At 54.7% G+C, this 16,140-nt stretch overlaps 1 protein-coding gene across 1 annotated transcript in view; it reads right to left on the bottom strand.

The window, feature by feature from the left end:
• Positions 1–16,140, bottom strand: part of SLC12A3 (solute carrier family 12 member 3) — a 65,234-nt gene that overhangs the window by 32,701 nt on the left and 16,393 nt on the right. The window contains exons 3-14 of the mRNA XM_023210398.1: positions 14,957–15,103; positions 13,802–13,877; positions 12,384–12,479; positions 11,973–12,112; positions 11,469–11,579; positions 9,687–9,798; positions 9,364–9,494; positions 5,098–5,182; positions 4,053–4,207; positions 3,629–3,736; positions 3,024–3,147; positions 796–897 (exon numbers count right to left, since the gene is read on the bottom strand). Of these exons, the coding sequence (XP_023066166.1) occupies positions 796–897; positions 3,024–3,147; positions 3,629–3,736; positions 4,053–4,207; positions 5,098–5,182; positions 9,364–9,494; positions 9,687–9,798; positions 11,469–11,579; positions 11,973–12,112; positions 12,384–12,479; positions 13,802–13,877; positions 14,957–15,103 (1,387 nt within the window). The remainder of the gene's footprint in view (positions 1–795; positions 898–3,023; positions 3,148–3,628; positions 3,737–4,052; positions 4,208–5,097; positions 5,183–9,363; positions 9,495–9,686; positions 9,799–11,468; positions 11,580–11,972; positions 12,113–12,383; positions 12,480–13,801; positions 13,878–14,956; positions 15,104–16,140) is intronic.

Here is a 16,140-nt window from a genome sequence, read left to right as displayed (position 1 = left end):
TGGCAATTTGGAGCTAGTTAGAAAAAGTTTTCCTCAAGACTCTTTAGTGCCATCTGCCAGAAGTTTTCCATCATAAACATGCAAATGTCTGAAATCTATGATATGAATGGTGCCTCCTAGAGTTACGCAGTGTGCAACCTGCAGCACTGTGTGTGACAGTCTAGCTGTGACTTTGGGCAATTCTCTTTCTCTGAGGAATCAGGCTCCCGATTCCTGTAAAACTGGGGAAGGGAAAGACTGGAAAACCTCTACAGATGGTAAACAGTGCGTGAATCCGTGTAAAGTGCACGCTGTCAGTGCTTGAGAAAGGACAGCCGCTATTATTATTATTATTATTATTATTACTATTATTTGAGACAGAGCCTTGCTCTGTCACCCAGGCTGGAGTGTAATGGTGCCATCTCGGCTCACTGTAACCATCCCTTTCCCAATTCAAGTGATTCTCCTGCCTCAGCCACCAGAATAGCCGGGATTACAGGTGCCCGCCACCACGCCCGGCTAATTTTTGTATTTTTGTAGAGACAGGGTTTCACCATGTTGGCCAGGCTGGTCACAAACTCCTGACCTCAAGTGATCTGCCCACCTCAGCCTCCCAAAAATGCTAGGATTACAGGCGTGAGCCACCGCACCCAGCCGAGAGCTATTATTCTATTCATGTTCCCTTTCAATGGTTTTAAATGGAGAGGTGACCTTGGGCTGCTGACCTCCACCCGTGCCTCGCACTCCCACCCCATGCCCCATTTCCCCCCTAGCCCCTGGGTGCCGCCTCCTGAGGTGGGTGAAGGGTTTGCTTACCAGGCGAGTTGGTGATGGAGGCGTGGAAGCAGCTGAAGTTGATGAGGGCATAGGAGCAGAGGAAGAAGTTGGAAATGATGGGGGCTATGGTGTTGAGCTCAGCTTCAGGAACCCAGGGAGAGAGAGGACAGCCTGTTGGGGAACTCTGCCAAGGACTGGTTTGGCACTCTCCTTCCCAGTGTGGGGGACCCCAGACAGGCCACCAAGGCTCAGTCAGTCTCAACCTTCTCATCTGTGAAATGGGTCCATCTCATCTGTGAAATGGGTCCATCTCATCTGTGAAATGGGTCCATCCTTTTGTGAAGCTCCAAGGGATAGTGTCTTGTAAACTGTAAACACCCAGCTTTTAAGACAGTGGGGGTCAGTGTGACAGTAGACCCCACCAGGCTATGGGATGACCAAGGGTAGTTGCTGTCATATTGTTTTGAACACAAATGACAGCAATAAATACTTTTTTTTTTTTTTGAGACAGAGTCTTGCTTGTTGCCCAGGCTGGAGTGCAGTGGCATGATCTCGGCTCACTGCAACCTCTGCCTCCTGGGCTCAAGCAGTTCTCCTGCCTCAGCCTCCCTAGTAGCTTGGATTACAGGTGTGCACCAACATGCCCAGCTAATTTTTGTATTTTTAGTAGAAACGGTTTCACCATGTTGGCCAGGCTGGTCTCAAACTCCTGACCTCAAATGATCTGCCTGCCTCAGCCTCCTAAAGTGCTGAGATTACAGGCATGAGCCATTGCGCCCAGCCAGAAATGTATTTTGCAATGTGACCCAGGACAGCTAAGGCCATAGCACAGCTCCACCCCAGTGGTACCCCAGTGTTCACCCACCCAAGAACTGCTTCCTCTTCCCCGTCTCCCTGTTACCCTCCCCTGCCACTGCCCCCAGCACCCCAGATAAACTTTCACATATGAATCCTTGTCTCAGGGCCTGCTTCTGGTGATCCCAAAACACAGCGTGCACCAGTGTGCCAGGTCCTCTGTCCATGATTTCATATAATCACCTAAGAACCCTACCCGGATCCTCAGTCTGAAGTCAAGTCAGACCCACCCAGATGAAAGGACATTGAATCTGAATCAGGGTACATTGCAGGGAAATGTGTTTCTGGGCCCCGGTGAGCAGGAAGCAGAGACAGGGCCAGAGAATATCAAGTCTGACCAGACTTTTCCATCCTTGCCACCTCTTCATGTGGTTCAGGACCCAGTAGCACCCGGTGTCTGGAAAGCTTCCCTTGGGTCATAGTGACTAGGCTATCAGGGCAAATCTCACGGACTGTGATGCCAGCCTGAACAGCATGGATTCACTGGTGGCAGGAGGGTGCCCATGAGCCCAGGGAGGCTGGCCAGTAGTCTACCCCTACCCCACTCCTGCATAGGGAGCAGGGGCCAGGGGACATCATGTCGCAGCATGGCCACCTCTCTCCTAGCGAGTTCTGCCTCCATAGCTAAGTAAATTAGGCAAGTACCGGGTGTGTGCACATGTGAGTGTGTGTACACATGTGAGTGTGTGTGCATATATGAATGTATGTAGATCTTCCTGCACACGTGGTGTTTTCCTGCCCATCTGAGACACACCTGTTAGGCACTATTGCTCCCATTCTGCAGATGAGAAAAATGAGGCTCAGAGAGGTGAAGTAACTTGTCTAAGGTCACACAACTGGCACATGGCAAAGCCTGGATAGGAAGTTGATCTAATGAACCGATTACCTGGGCTCTTTTCTCCTAAGATATCTGCCATCTTGAAGCCCAAGGAGTCTAGAAGCCCTAGGTCTGACGAACTGGGTTATCTAGTTTATATACGTATGAGGATACTGACCAGCCATTGGTATCCCATCCCAAGGAGGGACCAGTCAGCTTGTCCCATGCTCCAAAGGTGTTCTGGGGGTTTGTTTAGACCCAGGGAAGGGGGATGCTAGCTGCCAGGACACGCGAATGCAGACTGGGGGAACAGGTAAGTCCTCTTCTAACAAAGCAGAAGGCTCTACTGCCTGACATGGTTTGGGAGCCAACTGCCTGGAGGTGGGAAGGGGAAGGATCACATGGCCCCCCGATGTCTCCTCCCAGGTGGGGCCTCACCCCTCAAGATTTAGCCTCTGAGTGCCCACTAATTGTCAGGCCTGGCGGGACTCTGGGGCAGGGACACGGAGGCAGGAGAAAAGCCCGGCCCCCATGACCCTCATGGCCGGCCAGGGGAACAGGAGGCCAGGCCCTGTGCGCCGTGGCAGAGCCTTACCGATGATGATGAAGGCCACGGCGATGGCGTAGGCCAGCAGGTAGCCGCGCACGGGCTCCTTGTTCTTGCCGTAGCCTTTGCCGAAGAAGCCAATCAGTGGGTACAGCTGGTCCTCGCAAAGGCACTGCAGCACCAGAGGCCTCACTCACCCCCAGGCTGGAACCTGCCACCTCCCCTCCCCTGGGGCCACCTGAGCTCCAGCCCCGGGCTCGGTGCCCTCTGTGACCTCCCCAACCTGGGTCCTGGTGTCTGTTTCTATTAAACAGGGATGATCACTCTCCCTCCGCCCTACTGTGAAGACAGTAAAAGGGCATGACGGGGCGTGGATGGCTTCGGGTAGAGCTTGAATGGTGGAGTTGCGGACAGGATGCAGGTGGCACAGGTGGGAGTTTGGGGTGGGGGCTGCAGGTGTTCGTCAAGTCACACCACTGGAAGGGGCTGCTTCCTTCAAGAGTTTGCCGATAGCTCCTTTTCCCTTCTGGCTAGAGACCCCGGTCTAATGACACCTTCCGCTGTTTGTAGCAGTCAGCCAGGTACCCGCCCGATTGTGCCTCTAGCCCAGGCTCCTCACCCCCCATCATCTCGACCCCTTTCTGTGGCATCACCTGGAAGACTTTCGCAGCAGAGACAAGGCAGGCCAGGGCGGAGGAGAGGGTGGCCCCGAAGATGCCAGCCGTGATCAGGGGCGCGAAGCCTGACACCATGCTCATGGTCTGTGGGGATTTGGGGGTCAGGGACTCCATGGTGGGGGGCTGAGCCAGGAGCCCCCATCTGTGGCAACTCATTCCCTACTGCAGGCAGGGGCTGGGTCCTGAGCCTCCATCTGAGTCCAGGACCCACCCCTGGAGATCCCAGTGTCCACCCACAGGTCAGGACTGGACAGACCTGGGCTTTGGACTCCTCTCCCCTAAGCCTAGGGCTCAGCCCCCAAAACTCCCCCCCCCCGAAAACCTTCCAGGCCCGCAAGGGGCCCTGCAGCCTCCATCCAGCCCCCACTGAGTCTGGTGGATCAGCCCTCCTGGCGGTAACCTGGTAATAATTGATGAGGCCGTAGCGGCAGCTGTGCTGCTGGGTGCACTCGGTGAAGTTCCAGCCATAGCCGCAGGCCAGCCCCTCGCACGCACCCCAGCCAGGGGTCATCGTGTCATTCAGGACCCCAGAGGCATCACGCACCGTGCAGGAGCCTGAGAGGAGGAAGGAGAGCGTGGGGAGGTCTCCCTTCCCTCCTTACTCTCCTCTTCCAGCCCCACCTCTGCAGAGGGTGAGACACTGCAGAGGACGGGCAGCTGTCCCTTCATCATGCAATGATAATGATGACAATGGAGGTGTGCCCAGAGCCAGGCTAAGTACTTTACAACAACCTCCGAGCAGGCATTACTATTATTTTTGTTGTTGCCATTTTATAGAGGCATAGAGCTTAAGTGACCAAGATCACAATGTCCTCCTTGGATCGGAGACCTGCATCTTAAGCGTTGAGTGGCTGTGAGCTGGACCAAGTCCCTTGGCCATTTGTGAACAGCTTGCCTCAAACGGGGCCACTGGGAGCAAGTGCACCTGTGAGGATCTCAGTTCAAGGCAGGTGTTAACAGCCCAGGCCTGGGCTCAAAAGCCCGGCTCCACCATTACTGAATGGTGTGACCCTGGGCAGATCACTTAACATGGCTGAGCCCCCATTTTCTCCTTGGTGAAATAGGGAAAATGACAGTGATAGGATTGGCATGCAAAGGGCTGGGCATGTGGGAAGTCAGTTGCTGGTATCATCATCATCATCATCACTCCTAGATTTGTCCTGCAGGATCTTCACACTTATGAATCTGGGCCCTCAAGGGACCCAAGGAGCGTGGTCTGACCCCGCCATGCCCACCACCATGAAGATGCTCTGATCATTGTCAAGATACACCAGAGATAGGTTCAAGGCTTCACATCCTGAGGTGGCCATACCCTCCCAGCCCAGCTCTCCCTGTTAGAGAGTCAGACCCCACCCTCTGATCCCCTCCAGTGGTGGGGGGTTTGGGACACTGCAGGGTGGAGGCCAGGTCCCTCCCCTTCCTGACTGGCTGGGGCGGCCACTTACCAATGGTGGCTGAGATGGCGAGGTAGGAAATGGTGGTCCAGAAAATGGCCATGAGGGTTCCCTTGGGGATGGCTACAGCAGGGTCCTGCAGGAGGGAGGGAGAGAGGGAGGGAGGGAAGGAGGGAGGACATTAGGCAGCCCCTGGGCCTCCTTCCAGGCCTGTCCTCCTTGTCTAAGGCTAAGGCTGGGGACAGCAACCTCTGACCTTGGCCCCTCAGAGCCCCTGTTCCAGCACAGAGAGGAAAGAGCCTCATGATTGAGGACCCCTACAGAGGGATGAACACAACTGAGATCACAGGGCGGAGACTCCACCCAAGCCCCTGGGAGATGGAGGCAGAGAGAAGAAATTCAACAGCTCCACGCCTGGGCCACAGAGGGCACTTGGCCAGGGCTTGCTTTGAGGGTGGTGAGGGCGGGGGTAGGGTGATGGGCTCTGGAGTTGGCCTGCCCGGGTTCAGTTCCAGGCGGCCAGCTGGGCAGGGCGCTGTGCTCTCACACCCCGGCCCCTCATCTGTCAGGGATGTTGGTGAAATAAATTAATCCACATTGAGATCCTAGACCAGGACTCCCCTCCCCGCCAGCCCTCACGGCATGTTCAATCATTATGCACCAATTGATTTGTCTGGTTCCTCAACAATAGATAGAATACACCCCAAACTTTCTCCTACCATTCTGAGAAATAAATCTCTGCTCATATTTTCTTGCTTTCTTTTTTTTTTATTTTTTTTGAGGCAGGGCTTTGGGTGGAGTCTCCACCCCAGGGCTCTGCGGGGCCCCTGCAGGCGTGGACCTGCCAGCCCTGCCCGGCAAACCTGTTTGACTCAACTGGGCCATGCACATGGGGTCCCTAGCCCCAAAGCCAACAGAACATGCCAGCCTCCCACCCTGCCTCTAGTGGGTTGAATAGTGTCCCCCAAAATTCACATCCACCCAGAACCTCAGAATGTGGCCTTATTTGGAAACAGGGTCTTTACAGGTGCAATTAATGAAGATGAGGTCACATCAGATCAGGGTGGGCCCCAAATGCAATGACTGACGTCCTTGCAAGGAAAGGACCCACAGATGAAAGAAGGCCACGTGAGACAGAGACAGAGATTGGAGTGACGCAGTTGCCAGCCGATGAAAGCCATTGTCAGCAGCCACCAGAAATTAGGAAGAGGCAAGTCTGGATTCTCCCCTGGGTTTTCAGAGGGAGCTTGGTCCTGCCGACACCTGGATCCCGGACTTTTAGCCTCCTGAACTGGGAGTGAATATAGGTCTGTTTTTAAGCCACCCAATTTGTGGTGAAAACACAAATACGCCAGCCATCAACCCTCATCCTACCTCCTGCATCTAGATCTGAGATCTCAGTCCCTGGATGTACTGGGAAGAGGCAGGCAGAGAAGAGGTGAGCTGGGTAGAGGTGGGCTGAGATGTGGACCTGGATGTGTCACTAACTTCGAGATTGTTGCCTGGGCATTTAACAAAGTTAGGCACATCCAGGTCCACATCTCAGCCCACCTCTTCCCTGCTGTGTACACTAGGAGAAGCCCCTTAACATCCCTGAGCCTCAGTTTCCCCATCTGTGAGATCAGAAAATAACTTGGCAGGGGATAAGTGTAATAAATGTGAGCTGTTGGGGTGAGGGCAGTATTGTGCACAGGGGCGTGCCCTGAGGCCACACAGAACATATTTGTTGGATGATGAAATGGTGATGTAGTTGAGGCCTCTCTGTTTTAGAAACTGGCATTCCGGCTCCTCTGCCACCTGTGTAGTCCTGGGCAGGCCCCTGAACCTCTCTGACCTTGGCTTGCTTGTCTATATCATGGTAAAAACAATGATGACAAGAAGCTCTTAGCTCCTGCTCTGAGCCAGGCACTATTCTAAGCACTTTACATGAATTAGCGCATGGAATCCTCCCCACCGCCCTGCAAGGTGGGGGCTGGACTCAACCCATTTTGGAATTGGGGAAGCTGAGGCCCAGGGAGTTTCAAAGGGACTTGCCCAAAATGTCACAGTGAGGGCTCCACCAACAGTGGCTCTGCTGCTGAGGATGCTGTCCCACAGGATAGGTGGAGGCCATCCAAGAGCCCCTTAAAGCTTGAGGGCATTTAGGACAGAGTGCAGGGGCGGGCCTTACCCAGCTTTGAGACAGCTGACGCCAGCTGGCTGGTAACCTAAAAAGCTTGATGAGGCATCGAGATAAATTCCCAGGCAACGATCTAATGAGGCTCCATGGAATCCAGGCTGTCTGAGCACAGGCCCAACCTCTGCGGGACCCTCAGGGCAGGCAGACCAGGCCTCTGCTGGCCATTCCCCAGACAAACCAACGGCCGGCTGTTCTCCAGTTTCCAGGCCCTGCCGAACACTGCCTGGTGCATAGCCGGTTAAAGCCAGGCTGGCTTCACAGTCACCTCCATGCGCAGTCCTTTTTGTTTTTTGGGTTTTTTTGAGATGGAGTTCCGCTCTGTCGCCCAGGCTGGAGTGCAGTGGTGCGATCTTGGCTCACTGCAACCTCCGCCTCCTGGGTTCAAGCAATCCTCCTGCCTCAGCCTCCCAAGAAGCTGGGATTACAAGAGCCCACCACCACACCTGGCTGATTTTTGTGTTTTTAGTGGAGACTAAAACATAGTTTCATCATGTTGGCCAGGCTGGTCTTGAACTCGTGACCTCAAGTGATCCACCTGCTCTGGCCTCCCAAAGTGCTGGGATTATAGGCATGAGCCACTGTGCCTGGCTCAATGCACAGTCCTTAATTCGCTTAAGAAAATGCATCAAGGAGTACCTTCCAAATGAGACTGGAGTTTTGGGGTAGGGGTTAGCTGTGATTTCCAGCATGGGGCTAGCTCCACATTCATCACCCCCTCTTGCCTGCCACCTCCTTTGAGCAAAGGCTCCGCCAGCTTCTCATCTTTCAAAACCCAGCTCTGGCACCTCCTGCACCCAGAAATTCTGCTGGAACCCCTGCCAACGTTAGTTTCTCCTTCTCCCCGATGGTGCAGCACTTTGTACTATTGCTCAAACACTGCATTTCACCACGATTCAGTCAGCAAACATGTACAGAGCACCTAGTATGTGCCAGACTCTGAGCTGGGAGGGAATAGGGAGATAGAGGCAAGTCTCCATTCTCCAGATGCCAGGGCAACAGATACGCATTTGGCCTGACATCGTTATGCTGGGGGAACCATGACTGTGATGGAAGGGCTGGGAGAGAGGATAGTTGAAGGAGGTATTTGAAAGACAAACAGACCGGGAGCAGTGGCTCGCGCCTGTAATCCCAGCACTTTGGGAAGATGAATCAGGTGGATCACTTGAGGTCAGGAGATCGAGACCATCCTGACCAACATGGCAAAACCCCATCTCTACTAAAAATACAAAAAATTAGCCAGGCATGGTGGCGGGTGCCTGTAGTCCCAGCTACTCGGGAGGTTGAGGTAGGAGAATGGCGTGAACCCGGGAGGTGGAGTTTGCAGTGAACTGAGATGATACCACTGCACTTCAGCCTGGTCAACAGAGCGAGATTCCGTTTCAAAAAAAAAAAAAAATTACCTGAGCATGGTGGCAGGTGCCTGTAGTCTTAGCTACTCTGGAGGCTGTGGCATGAGAATCACTTGAACCCAGGAGGTGGAGATTGCAATGAGCTGAGATCGTGCCACTGCACTCCAGTCTGGGTGACAGAGCGAAACTCCAGCTCAAAGGAAAAAAAACAAAAACAAAAAGAAAGAAACAGAACAAAACTTTCAGGATAAAAAAGCAAGTGTATGGAGTTGCAGGTAGAGAGTGCAGCACAGGCAAAGGCATGGAGGAGGGACAGGGTAACATGGGCGCTGGAGCAGGCTCATGGGAAGGGTGGCACTGGTCAGGGATGAGCCTGGATAGGTGGGCTGGAGCCTTGAATGCCAAGCCAAGAAGCCTGCCTGCAGCAACGCAGTGGGGAGCCCTGGGAGGATGTCAGCCCAGATGTGCATGAGCAAGGCTGAGCTCTTAAGGTCACAGCTGGGCCAGTCTTCCCCTAAGGCTGAGAGTTCTGGGAACTAGGGAGGAACCTAGCCATTTCGTGGTGCCCCTCAAGCCTAGAATACAGCTGGTCTTCATAAACAATCACAGAACGGAATGGAATCGGTTGGATTGGGTTGAACTGAGCTGAGTTGGACTGGACTGGATTTTAGAAGCCCTGCCTCCCAGGTCTCAGTGCCCAGTGGCAGATGCCAGTAGAGCAGGGAGCAGGATTCTGCTCATAGCCCCTGTGCGGTGCCAGGACACAGGAGGGGCGGGTATTCTGCTCACCTTGAGGTCACCGGATATGTTGGCCCCTGCCAGGATGCCTGTGGCCGAGGGGAAGAAGATGGAGAACATTCCGAAGAAGGTGCCATCTGGACCCCGCCAGTCAGGCACCAAGTTCTGGACAAAAATGTCCGCTGGAAAAGCAAGGCCTGAGTAAGGCTCACCTGGAGGGCTTGACCCCCCCCTTGCTGGGACCCGATGGGCAGGCAGCCCCTGACCATGGGATCGGGTAATCCCATCCTCCCAGTGTCCACACAATGGGCCAGATTCCTGGGCAGAGAGTCCCTGTCCCCAGAGCCATGGTCAGGGCCTCGATCAGCACATACCCCGGTAGCTGAAGAAGCCTTTGGAGGCCTTGTCCTCAGATGGGGGGATCAGCGTCCCCACCAAGTAGTTGGCAAAGGAGACCATGATGACAAGGAAGAACAGCACCTGGGCCTGGGTTGGGGGTGGGGGGCGAAGGACCCCAGAGGTCAGATAGTCTGGTTCTACCTCTCTGGGAAGCCCTGCCAGAAAATAATTTGCCCAGGGCCTGTTTCTCCATTATTCACTCACTCATTCATTCAACACCCATTATGCAGCAGGATCTGTTCAAGGAGTTGGGAATACAGATGGTATAGAGTTCAAGACCACCAAAGCCTCTTGTCTTGGCTGATAAATAAGGAGGATGAATTTAAAGTAAGAAGAGGTTTGGTAGGCTGAGGTGGGAGGATCACCTGAGGTCAGGAATTTGAGACCAGCCTGGCCAACATGGGGAAACCCTGTCTCTACTAAAAATACAGGCTGGATGCAGTGGCTCAAGCCTATAATCTCAGCACTTTGGGAGGCCGACGTGGGTGCATCACCTGAGGTCAGGAGTTCCAGATCAGCCTGGCCAACATGGTGAAACCCCATCTATACTAAAAACACAAAAATTAGCCAGGCATGGTGGTGGGCGCCTATAATCCTAGCTACTCAGGAGGCTGAGGCAGGAGAACCGCTTGAGACCAGGAGGCAGAGGTTGCAGTGAGCCGAGATCACACCTCTGCACCCCAGCCTAGGTGACAGAACGAGACTCCATCTCAAAAACAAATAAATAAATAAAGTAAGAAGAGGGAGTGTGATGGCGACTGGGTGGAGCTCATTTAGCAGGATGGCCTGGGAAGGTGTCACCAGAGAGAAGGTGTTTAGCAGACACCTTAAGTGGGAGAACGAACAAGTCAGAGAACTGTCTGGGGAAGGGCATCCGAGGAAGAGAGAGGAGGTCACCCTCTGACAGCTGCAGGTCAGAGAATGTGGGGAGAGGACAGGCTGCAGGGGCAAGGTCCTGCCCTGCCTGTAGGGCCTGTCCGGCTGAGTCTGCCAGCAGGATCCATGGTTCAGCTGAAGGCCACACCTCCCCAGGCTCCCTTGCAGCCATGTGTGACAGCAATAGTGCAGCTTCCAGATGGTGCCACAAAAAGAAAGAGAAAAGGGAATTCCCTCCCTTTCATTTCCCCCTTCTTTGCTTTCCCTCTGACTGGAGGGCCTGTGGGCATGGTGGACCAGGTAGACAAAGGCCACGCGCAGGCATGGAGGGAGCACAAGACGGAAGGAGTCTGGGTGCCCAGCCCCCTGGAGCCACCATGCCCACCCTGGGCCATGTGGAACCTAGATTGTCACACAAAAGAGATACAAAGCAGCAGGGCACGGTGGCTCACACCTGTAATCCCAGCACTTTGGGAGGCCAACGCGGGCAGATCACTTGATGTCAGGAGTTTGCGACCAGCCTGACCAACACGGTGAAACCCCGTCTCTACCAAAAATACAAAAATTAGCTGGGTGTGGTGGCAGGTGCCTGTAATCCCAGCTACTCAGGAGGCTGAGGCAGGAGAATCACTTGAACCTGGGAGGTGGAGGTTGCAGTGAGCCGCGATGGTACCACTGCACCCCAGCATAGGCATCGAGCAAGATTCTGGCTCAAAAAAAAAAAAAAAAAGAAAGAAAGAAAAGAAAAGAAAAGGCAGAGGACCAGGGAGGGCCCAGGCCCGGCGACCCCCGCTTTTCTACCTCCTCCACCATGACCTCCTCCACCATGACCACCTCCACCATGACCACCCCCACGTCCCCCTCCTCCGTGGCCTCCTCACCTTGGACTCCCACTCCATGCCGGCCAGGGAGATGGCCAGCAGCACAGTGACGGAGACCACGCCGATGATGCGGATGTCATTAATGGGGTCCACAATGGGTGCCCCATACTCCTGGGGAGGGAAAATGGGCCAGGCTGCAAGCCACCCTCTGAACTCCCCATCCCCCAGACTCTGCCCACCTAGGAGGCACCTCCTGTGGGGTGCACTCTTCTAGGACGATGTTAACTCAAGCACCACCCCTGCCATCGAGTCCACAAAGCAGCTGCTGCATGGACCTGGACAATGTGGCCCTAAAGGCCACACACCACCCCCCGCAAAGGGGACTTCTGGGAAAGGAATGGTCTTTATTTGGTGAGATTGTCACTCTCACCCACAGTGCTCAGGCTGTGGTTCCTGGTGGGTGAAGTCAGGCAGGGCAGCAGGAGGGCCCCGCCTAGATGGGGCGGAGGAGAGTGCAGTGGGCTACCCGGATCCCTCTACCCAGGGTCCAGCCCCCGGCCTCACCTGGAGCAGGTCCCGCACAGTCTCTGCAAAGCCCACAGTGTGCATGGCCACACCCACAGCATTGGCGAAAGCGAAAATGAGGCCGATGGAGCCCCCAAGCTCTGGGCCCAGACTCCGGGAGATGAGGAAATAGGTGCCACCTATCAGGGCAGAGTCGGGAACCATGAAACCAGAGGAGTTGGTTCGCTGGGGTAGACTCGGGGCAGGCAGAGGCCAGGAGAGGGTGGCCACGGGACCCACGGCACAGGAGACAGCTGAGGCCATCTCGTGGTGTAGACAGCCTGCCTAGAGCCCTCTCCTGGAACCACAGGAGCAGCTGGGTGTCCCATTGGGTTGGGGAAGTTGGGAGTCCTGTTCCCAGGATTAGCAGCCCACAAGAGGAGGGCCTTGGTTGGAAGGGGGATGGCCCACCTGACTTGACCTTGCCGTTGGTGGAGATGGCTGAGATGGAGAGGCCTGTGATGGAGGTCACTGTGACCGACAGCAGGATGATGATCCAGGTCAGGACTGCAGGGAGCACCCAAAGCTTAGGCAGGGCATTTCCCAGGGGAGGAGCCCCAGTTTGCCTACTCATTCACCATGCAACCTACGTTCATCTCCCTTCTCTGAGCTTCAGTTTTCTCATCTGATAAATGGGTCTCTGTCACTTTGGGAGGCCGAGGCAGGCGGTTCACAAGGTCAGGAGTTCAAGACCAGCCTGGCCAACATGGTGAAACCCCGTCTCTACTAAAACTACAAAAATTAGCCGGGCGTGGTGGCACATGCCTGTAATCCCAGCTACTTGGGAGGCTGAGGCAGAGAATTGCTTGAACCTGGGAGGCAGCAATTGCAGTGAGCCAAGACCATGCCACTGCACACCAGCCTAGGGCGACAGAGCGAGACTTCATCTCAAAAAAATAAAAAAATGGGTCTCTGTCTACCTCCTGCCATACTCTGAATAGCCAGGGAGCCCTTGAGCCAGCATTTGTTGGATTGTTAGGCATGAGGGGGAAGCTACCCTCGTTTAATAATAAAAAATAAAGTAGCAGTTACCACTCCGTGATCACCTCTGGGAGCCAAATCTGTGCTGTTTTTACCTGCATCCTGTAAATCCCACAACAGCTCCATGAGGTATGTTCTGTTATCACCCTCATTTTCCTAATGAGGAATCCAGGGCTCAGAGAGGTGAAGAAACTTGCCCAAAGTCACACAGCAGGCTACAGAGCAGCTGTAGGCTACAGAATGCAGCTTTTTTTTTTTTTTTTTTTTTTTTTTTTACGGAGTCTCACACTCTGTCACCCAGACTGGAGTGCAGTGGTGTGATCTCGGCTCACTGCAATCTCTGCCTCCCAGGTTCAAGCAATTCTCTGCCTCAGCCTCCCGAGTAGCTGGGATTACAGGCACCCGCCAACCATGCCTGGCTAATTTTTTTTATATTTTTAGTAGAGATGGGATTTCATCATGTTGGCCAGGCTGGTCTTGAACTCCTGACCTCATGATCCACCTGCCTTGGCCTCCCAAAGTTCTGGGATTGCAGCCTCCCAAAGTGTGAGCCGCTGAGCCCGGCCAGAGGACAACTTTCTAACCTGCATGCTTCGAGGTAGAAATGAGCTCTGAGAGGTTAAGTGGCTTACTGAGGGCAAACAGCCCTTAGGCCTACTGACCCCAGGCCCAGTGTGCCTCTGCCACACCCCCCTGACCCCTGTCACTGCAGGGGCTCAAGACGGCACCAGGGAGGAGCAGGCCTGGCCCTTTGGTCTCTGCAGCTCAAGTTTAATCCTGCAACCTCGGGGCCTGGGAAGAACAGGATTCAGGCAGGCCCTCCCTCCTCTCCCCAGAGGGGCACTCACCGATGCCTGCCTGGGCCGTAATCCAGGGCAGCCGCAGGTAGAGGATCACGCCCCAGATGTTGAGCATGCAACGAATCTGGGAGGACAGGGGGGTCAGAGGCCACCTGGGTGGACAGCCCAAGGCCAAACAACAAGTCCTTGTCCCTTGCTATGGCAGGGTATCAAGCACCTAGGCCCTGGGGACAACTGGGTCCCTTCTTCACCCACGTCAGTAGGTTCCGAGTCTGGTTCTACGGGGCAAGAGGGTGAGAGGCACCCAGAGACCCACCTATCCCTCCCACCTATTTTCCTGCCCTCCCGTTGAGGCCTGACACTGGGCTACGAGCACTGTCCCCCCTCACTGTATCCATCCCAAGCCCAGGATCCTGTGTCTGCCAGCCACGACCATGGCCCCAGTGGTCGGCAGTTGATCCAGAGCCTGGCATTTACAGGGAGCTCAGCAAATGCCAGGTGAGCCAGTGCCCCATGTACAAGCAGATATCAGAGCTCAAGGGGCTGTGACTTCAGCTTCCAAATTTAAAGCAAAGCCAAAGGCTGAGATGGAGGCTGAAGCTTCCAGGTGGGAGGGGCTGGTGTAGTTGCTGGCCCCACTGAGTTGCAGGGCCGTTCCTGGCTCTGGCAACACAGCCCAGGAGGGAGATCCCAGCTCTGAATATGAGCATATGGGGCTCGGAGAGGGCTCGTGGTTCAGATGGAGAAACGGAGGCAGAGCAAGTTGGCAGCGTTAAGATCAAAACCCCAGCCTCCTGCCTCCCAGAGCAGGGCTAAAGCCTTCTACATCCCATGAGATCCCCTCTGTAAAGTCCCATAATGTCTCCAAAGCCAAATGTACTTGATTCTTTACTGTCTGGAAACTTAATCCTGCTCTACACTACAGCAAACCTTTTCCTTCCCTTCATGGAGGAGAAAAACACATTTACGGAATTGTGTGTTTAGTGCAGCCCCCTGGTGGCTTTTTAGGGAAATACAGTTTCTTCTAATTACTTCCTGGCAGGCATTAATCCTGTATCTATTGATCTATTAACTCATTGAATTCATTGTACAGATGGGAAACTGAAGCCCCACCAGGGCCTGAGAGTCAGAGCTGAGCCTGGATGGAGCTCTGCCACCCCACCCCCATTTCTGGACCTCAAGCAGCACCCACACCCCACTCACCATCACCCCCTTGACCCAGCCGAAGCGCACGGGCTCCTCAGGGTTCTTCTCGCTGCTGGTGCCTGCCTCGTCCTCCACCAGCCCATCAGTCATCTCGTGACTGGGCCGGCTGTCAAAGGCCAGGGCGTGCAGGTGTCTGCCTTCCTGCTGGCAGCCCAGAGACCACGAGTCAGGCAGGTAGGGGTGCTAGGGACGGCGACTCTGCATCCAACCCACTGACCTGAACCACTGTGCCCCATACCGGGCACCCCCTGGCCCCTCAGCCCACTGGGTGTTGAGCTGCTTGAGGGGCTTTTAAAATGCTCCCTAGGCCAGGAGCGGTGAATCACGCCTGTAGTCCCAGCACTTTGGGAGGCCAAGGTGGGTGGATCGCTTGAGCTCAGGAGTTCAAGACCAGCCTGGGCAACAAGGTAAAGCCCTGTCTCTACTAAGAAATACAAAAATTAGCTGGGCATGGTGGCGTGCATCTGTAGTCCCAGCTACTTGGGAGGCTGACATAGGAGGATCTCTTGAGGCCAGGAGGTGGAGGTTGCAGTGAGCCAAGATCAGATGCCATGGGAGACTGGGAGTCCTGGGCGCTCCTGCTCATCACACCTCTTCCCCCTGGGAGAGCAGTGGTCTTGGAAGTGACTAGGCAGTTGCCCAGCCTTGTAACGGGGGACAGGATTATTATCACCCTGGAGAGGTGAAAGCTTGTCCAAGGCCACATAGTTGGTCCCTGGAGGGCTGGGTGTTGAAACCAGGCCTCTACCTCTGGGGCACTGGGAGGTCTCCTGGTTTGTGCCCCAAGTGACTGATGCCCTCCTCTGGGGCTTTCTTCCTGGCACTTCATCTCAGTGTGGAGCAAAGGGCCATGTCTTGGTTTGCTCTGGGGTGGGGAAAAGTCCTGTCAGTTTGTCAAGTCTTAGCTTCAGAATCAAGAACAATTCTGGGCTGGGCGTGGTGGCTCATGCCTGTAATTCCAGCGCGTTGGGAGGCCAAGGTGGATGAATCCTTTGAGGTCAGGAGTTCGAGACCAACCCGACCAACGTGGCAAAACCCTATCTCTACTAAAAATACAAAAATTAGCTGGGCATGGTGGTGCACACCTGTAATCCCAGCTACTCAGAGGGCTGAGGCAGGAGAATCACTTGAACACAGCAGGTGGAGGTTGCAGTGAGCTGAGATTGCACCACTGCACTCCA

Source organism: Piliocolobus tephrosceles, chromosome 17, assembly GCF_002776525.5.
Source record: "Piliocolobus tephrosceles isolate RC106 chromosome 17, ASM277652v3, whole genome shotgun sequence".
NCBI lineage: Eukaryota > Metazoa > Chordata > Mammalia > Primates > Cercopithecidae > Piliocolobus > Piliocolobus tephrosceles.
The sequence above is the reverse complement of the archived record's forward strand: the minus strand, read 5'-3'. Positions and strand labels throughout refer to the sequence as shown.